Source organism: Salvelinus sp. IW2-2015, unplaced genomic scaffold (genome assembly GCF_002910315.2).
Source record: "Salvelinus sp. IW2-2015 unplaced genomic scaffold, ASM291031v2 Un_scaffold8028, whole genome shotgun sequence".
Classification (NCBI taxonomy): Eukaryota; Metazoa; Chordata; class Actinopteri; order Salmoniformes; family Salmonidae; genus Salvelinus; species Salvelinus sp. IW2-2015.
In genome coordinates this window covers 1-6568 of record NW_019949288.1, presented here as the reverse complement: position 1 = coordinate 6568, position 6568 = coordinate 1, and the positions used below count along the sequence as shown (strand labels likewise).

The 6568-nt window shown below is 38.1% G+C and overlaps 1 protein-coding gene across 1 annotated transcript; it reads left to right on the top strand.

The window, feature by feature from the left end:
* Positions 1-4640: 4640 nt before the first annotated feature.
* LOC112079451 (GTPase IMAP family member 6-like) lies at positions 4641-6552 on the top strand (the record flags this gene model as incomplete). Its single annotated transcript, XM_024145403.2, has 2 exons — positions 4641-5220; positions 6016-6552. Coding segments are annotated over exons 1-2 (1117 nt in total), but the record flags the coding sequence as incomplete, so codon positions are not given.
* Positions 6553-6568: the final 16 nt, after the last annotated feature.

Here is a 6568-nt window from a genome sequence, read left to right as displayed (position 1 = left end):
TGACTAGCTGGCTGTCCAGCCTGGCTGTGTGTTTGTCTGCCTCTGACTAGCTGGCTGTTCAGCCTGGCTGGTGTTTTGTCTGCCCTGACTAGCTTGCTTCCAGCCTTGGCTGGGTGTGGTTTGTGTCTGCCCTGACTAGCTGGCTACGTTGGCTGGTGTGTTTGTCTGCCCTGACTAGCTGCTGGCGCTTGGCTGGTGTGGCATTCTGCGCTGCCTGTCCTATTAAAACAAACACAAATATCATAAATAGACAGAAAAGCCTATGATACCACTTTGATAAATTAGTAGAAGGACTGGCTTGGATAGATTGCTTATGATACACCTCTAAAGAGAAGAGGTCTGCCATAAATAAGGAGGTAAGAAAGCCTATGACCAGCTCTAATAAATTAGTAGAGAGACTGATGTGATAGGTGTTCACAATACCGCTCCAAGAAGGAGGTCTGCTTAGGTGAATAGATAGGGAGCAATAGAACTTTGACACGATTTGGCAAGGTCCTAGTGCAAAATAAATCCTGCAAAAACGCTCTGTCTGGCTAATCCGGGTCGGTAATTAGTAAATCATCCGAGATACCACTCTGAGAAAGAGGTCTGCCTGGACGGATGAATAGGAATGATGGGACCTTGACCCCAATTTGGCAGCTCCATCATATCACAAAATCCTGTATAAATAACGTTCCCTGCGTTCGATGAAGTGTTATCAGGTTAGGCCTAAAACTGCAGGTCGTTTTAGGTAAAACGTAGTGTGTGTGAGTGAATGTGTCACGTTCTGACCATAGTTCTTATGTGTTTGGCTTGTTTTAGTGTTGGTCAGGACGTGAGCTGGGTGGGCATTCTATGTTGTGTGTCTAGTTTGTCTGTTTCTGTGTTCGCCTAATAATGGTTCTCAATCAGAGTCAGCTGGTCAATCGTTGTCCCTGATTGGGAATGTCATATATTTAGGGGCTTGTTTTGTTGGATTTTGTGGTGGTTGTTTCCTGTCTTTGTGTTTTCTATGCACCAGCTAGGACTGTATCATTTTGTTATTTTGTATTTGTAGTGTTCACTGTTTATTCGTTTAATTACAAACATGTTGAGCACTGGCTACGCTGCGTGTTGGTCTGATCCCTGTTACACCTCCTCTTCTAGTAAAAAGAGGAAGGCTGCCGTTACAGAATGTGAATAAAAGCCTGAATGAATGTGAATAAAAGCCTGAATGAATGTGAATAAAATACTGAACGAGAAAAGTCTCCTTGTGTGGAGGAAGTGTATAGGCTTAGGAAAGACGTATGGTGTAAAAGTGTGTGTGTTGTCTGTCCGGAATGAGGGGATTGCGCAACCCTCTTGTGACGTCAACTGAGTGTGATCTGGCGGGAGGGGCGTATCTAGTTCTCACTGGGAAGGGGGAATGCAACCAATGTATAATTAATTAAAATCAACTGTGTTGAGATAGGAAATTGACATAATAGTATGTTAAATAACTATCCTTGCATACATAGGAATTGTTAAATAAGTATTAAACAAGGCTTATATACAGTATTAGGCCTAGGGAAGCTCTGGAAACTTTATCTCTAATTATCCTTCGACAGGGAGGTTGTTAGAACTTACATAAAGGTGTTTGTTTTTAGTTTGTTTTTAGTTTCTTTTGTTTTATTATATCATTAGAATTTTAATGTTAAATTGTATTGATAAATAAAGATGGCTGGATGATATAATATAATTCATTTCATATAAGGTTTATAGTCTGTGTTTTGCAATAACACCCAATGATGGAGATGAAGGAGACGGCATGAAGACCAGCATAACATGGGCATAGAACGTAATGGATGGACGTTTTTCCCCCCAGTTTTAGTTGCATTAAGAGTAGTGGGAAGTTATTAAACAAATATTTATTTTTCTCTTTTCTTGTTAAGTCAATGTGTTTTAAGGTTTTGTGGAACATGAGAGTGATCATTGTTCCAGAGGAGGGACTGATGTATATTGACTAATTGATTTGAGAATGTATTAGTATGTCTATAACTGTTGATAAAATAATTTATATGTTGAAAGATAATGYTTAAATAAATTCCACTCTGAAACCATATAATTGTATGAAATTGATTTAGAATCATAAAATTATAATCTGATGATGTGTGAAGTTTTAGTCAGAATTAGATTAAACAATGTATCTGTTTAGTGGAAAAACAGACTGTCTGAGCAAGGCGTAGTTTAGGATTTGAACTTGTATGTGTGTGCCGAAGAAAGTGCCTGAGAACAATTAAACTGTGTTTGACCCGACCTCGCTAGAAATCTGAGGAACGGATGATAGGACAGGGAGTTCTTCTCAAGGTTTCTCTAATCTCGGGGGAATGGAACTGTCGGCTGGGTAGTGATACACAGTGGTGGGAACTATGGAGAAGGATAAAACTCACCTACTGTTTGTGTGTGTATGTGCGTAGGATATCTACTGTTGTGGGAAAGTATGTGCGTAAGAAAGAAGCCAGTATATAATGGACTTCAGGACGTTCTCGTGAATAAACTGTACTAACCTTTTGCATAAGCTGAGTCTTTGCCTAATTATTATTAAACCCATTGTCTAACAAACCCTGGGTGATTGGTCAAAGCTATTGATTATTAGTTATTATCATTGGGATTGAAAATTCTCATGACACTGTAGAAGTGCTTTAGGAGTAGTGACTAATGTGTTACGGGTTAGATGGAATGATATGTAGGTTGAATATTTTTCCAACTCATTTTTATTTGACCTTTATTTAACTAGGCAAGTCAGTTAAGAACGGATTACACTCTACTGATTACACCTCACCATGCAATAATTACTCCAAATGCCTCTTTATTATTTATTACATACATTTCAACGTCTGTTGGAAACTGGAAAAGGGATTTTCCTCCCTTCCATTTTACAGTAGAAATGGTATTTATTGATGGCGTATGTTTCTTATCGTGAAAATAAGTTGATTCACAGGAGTACCACTACAGAATGACACATTGAATAAATCACATAAAATACATACTGCAATATTAACAGATTATTCAAYCCTCTTGTCTGTTATACGCTCATGTTCATGTCAATTTAAAACCTTGAAAGTTTGAAAGAAATAAAAACATCCCATAGGAAATTAGTTTTGCATATGTTTCCTCCCATAAAGTTACACACTTGCTGTGATACTGCCTGGGCTTTGTAACAAAAACTTTAAATATACCCAAGTGAACCGATGAAGCAGGTTTTTACTTTTACCCTCCCAAATTCTGGAATGCCCTGCCCTACSACGCAATATCAGGTAGGAAAAAACTGTTAACTCTTTTAAACGCCAGATAAAAACTTACCTTTTTAGTTATCTGTCTGTTTTCTTTTAATATCCTATTTCTATGTTTGTACTCATTTCTATCATTCTCCATTAAATCATGTGATTTACCATGTTTCATTTTAATCAATTTTTGTATTATTATTATTTTAAACAGCACCTTGTGTTGTGGTGTCTGTATGACATGTAATATATATATTTTGTAACTAAGTTGCACGAACTTCATGGAAATTTCCTTTTAAAAGGTGCAGACAGTAGCCTGTGGCCGACAGTGCGTTTGTCGACAATGATTGTTTACTGGCCTCAACACATGAATTATTTTTTCTATATGATTCATCTAGAAATGTTATTGATAAACTGAGTTTTGTTGGGAGTTTATCAGCAGAAAAAAAGGATATGATGATACAGGGTTTGTCTAGTGAATTTAGGGGAGTGGTTTAAGTGTCAGATAAAATGAGAACACTGGAGACTGAAAGTGAAACTGTTGAAGCTGAACAATTTCAACTCCATAGCATTTAAGAACGTTCAAGATATCTAATACGAATGTAGGTAAATTGTTATCTATTTTAATGATTTATGTAAATCTATTAGATTACTACATTATTAGTAACCTAGTACTGTCTTCCGTAGAATAATGGCCAACATGAAGAACAATGTGTTAGCTTCAAAGGTGGTCTGGATTTCGACAATTATAACTGCGTCATTGAAGGCGTATTTTCAATAGACAGTCCTATTGTCAATATTATTGTGTTATACTACGATTGTGTTGTCTGATTTAATACGAATATGTAGCCTAAATATTCTTCTTTCAGTAATTAACAGTCATTTCAATGAAGTCATTTTACATGTAGACTGATAGTTTAATGCTAAATGTCGATGACACATAGTGCTATTCCTGAACCAACGCAGGAAAGCAGTCAGTTTAAATCAACGTTTAACCAAAATGCGATGACATGGCTCGGGTTTGGTCGATTTCACATTGAATTCACGTTATTTGACATTAATATAAATCAAAACTAGAAGTTGAACAGATGTCTGTGCCCATTGGGGTGCTTGTAGCCTACCATCTGAAAACAGTTATAGACAAAAAATCAATGCCGTTAACTAGGCATGTTCCAGGCAGTTTATAGTTCTGCTAGACTACCGTTTACCCTTTTATTCTCAAATCACATTTTTTGTGTGTAAATTATTAATTCCAGTTTGCATGTAATAACCAGGTGATGGCTGTTCATATCATTGGTTTGTTACTTGTTTTTCTGCATTTTGCATCTTAGAAAATAATGTAATTATTTATTTCTATTGTATATAGATTCCTGCCTCACACGTCACACTGCTCGGCTATAACAAGATAATTCCTTGAAGATGGCGCACCGATCCAAACCTGTGCAACAGACATCCAGACCATTGCAGGTGGTGTTACTTGGTAAAACAGGAGCAGGGATAAGTGCTACAGGAAACACCATCCTGGGGCGCAAAGATTTTCTCTCAAAGAAAAGATTAAAATCAGTGACTGCTAATATTGAGAAACAAAATGTCACCATTGAAGGAAGAGATCTTGTCGTGTATGACACTCCAGGATTCTGTAACCGCGATCAATCCGAAGAGCAAATTCAGGAGAAATTCCAGGATGTCCTCAAGTTAACCTCATCTGGTCCCTGTGTGTTTCTCCTGGTGGTGAAGGCAGACAGATTAACAGAAGAAGAGAAGAGGGTCATTAGTAAAGTAGAAGGTCTTCTAGGAGAGAGTCTTTTGAAGCAAACCTGGATCCTGTTCACCAGAGGAGATGAGTTAGAAGACCAGACTATAGAAGAATTCATTGAGGAGTCAGATGACCTCACAGAAGTGATGAGAAAATACGGTGGACGATACCATGTGTTCAACAACAAGAGGGGTGATCCTGAGCATGTCAAATCACTGCTGGAAAAGACATATCCATGTCTCAGTAAGTATAACTAACTGTTTATATAAAGGATTAGCCAGAAATGTAATGTAGGCTAATTGTAAATGTTTACATGATTGAAATACTGTGTTTGAAGCAGTATAATACTGATGATAGAGAACTAGATATTCTAGATGAGAGCTCCGTAGATCATGTCATTGATAACATTATGAACACAATCTTTTCATGTGTCTCCTGTAGCTGAGGTGATTATAGGTAGCCCTGCCTGAGAATTGTAAGACCAGTTATTTTGTTTGGCATGACAATGACTGAGACAATACTTGAGGAAGATTTATTAAATGTTTACTTATAAAATGTTATTTTGTGTTAAAAATAGTAATATTGAAATACATAACACCACACATTTAGTAATGACAGGATGCATTTGAATCATAACACACAGTYAAACTTAGTGTGACTTAATACCATTATTTTCAATAGGTGTGAAAAAAGGTGTTCTAGTTAAGTTTAACAGTTATCCCGAGTTGAACTCAGACTTCACCAAAGTTAGCTAGCTAACTCCTCTATCCCACTACGTAGTATATCCCTCTGGTCTCTTATTCTGGGACAACAATCATGTAAATTAATTACCCCCCCAATTGTAACTTTAATAAGTTGTCTTGGTGTGCGACAGATCCCTGTTATAAATCCCACCTGAACTCCACATTCACCATAAAGATTTAAACACCAGACATAAATCATTATTATTCAGTGCACCAATACCTGCCTGTATAGAGGATGAGATGCTAGTCATTTTACTGTATCAGTTTATCAAATGTGATGTATTTCTCTATACAGAGTCAACTGTTTCAAGGAGCTTCTCCATCAGGAATCTCCCAAAGAGAAGGATTGTTCTGCCTGGAAAAAGCGGTGTTGGGAAGAGTGCAACAGGAAACACCATCCTTGGTGGGAGAAGTTTCCATTCTGAACAGAACTGGTCCTCAGTAACACGTAAAACAGAAATAAAACAGGCAGCAGTAGATGGGAGGGATGTCAGTGGGAACAGAGACCTCAGTAGAGTGGTAGAGCAGTGTGGGGGGAGGTACCATGTCCTCAACAATAAAGCTAGAGGAAGCAGAGATCAGGTCACAGAGGTGATGGAGAAGATAGACAGAATGGTGGAGGAGAATGGAGGAACCTGCTACACCAATGAGATGTTTGAGGATGCAGCCAGGGCTAAGAAAGAGGAGGTGGAGAGGATCCAGAGGGAAGAGGAGGAGAGGATGATGAGGAAGATAATGGAGATAGAGAACATGATGGGGGAGAACATGATGGGGGAGAGCATGGAGAGGATGATGATGAGGGAGAGCATGGAGAGGATGGAGATGAGGGAGAGCATGGAGAGGATGGA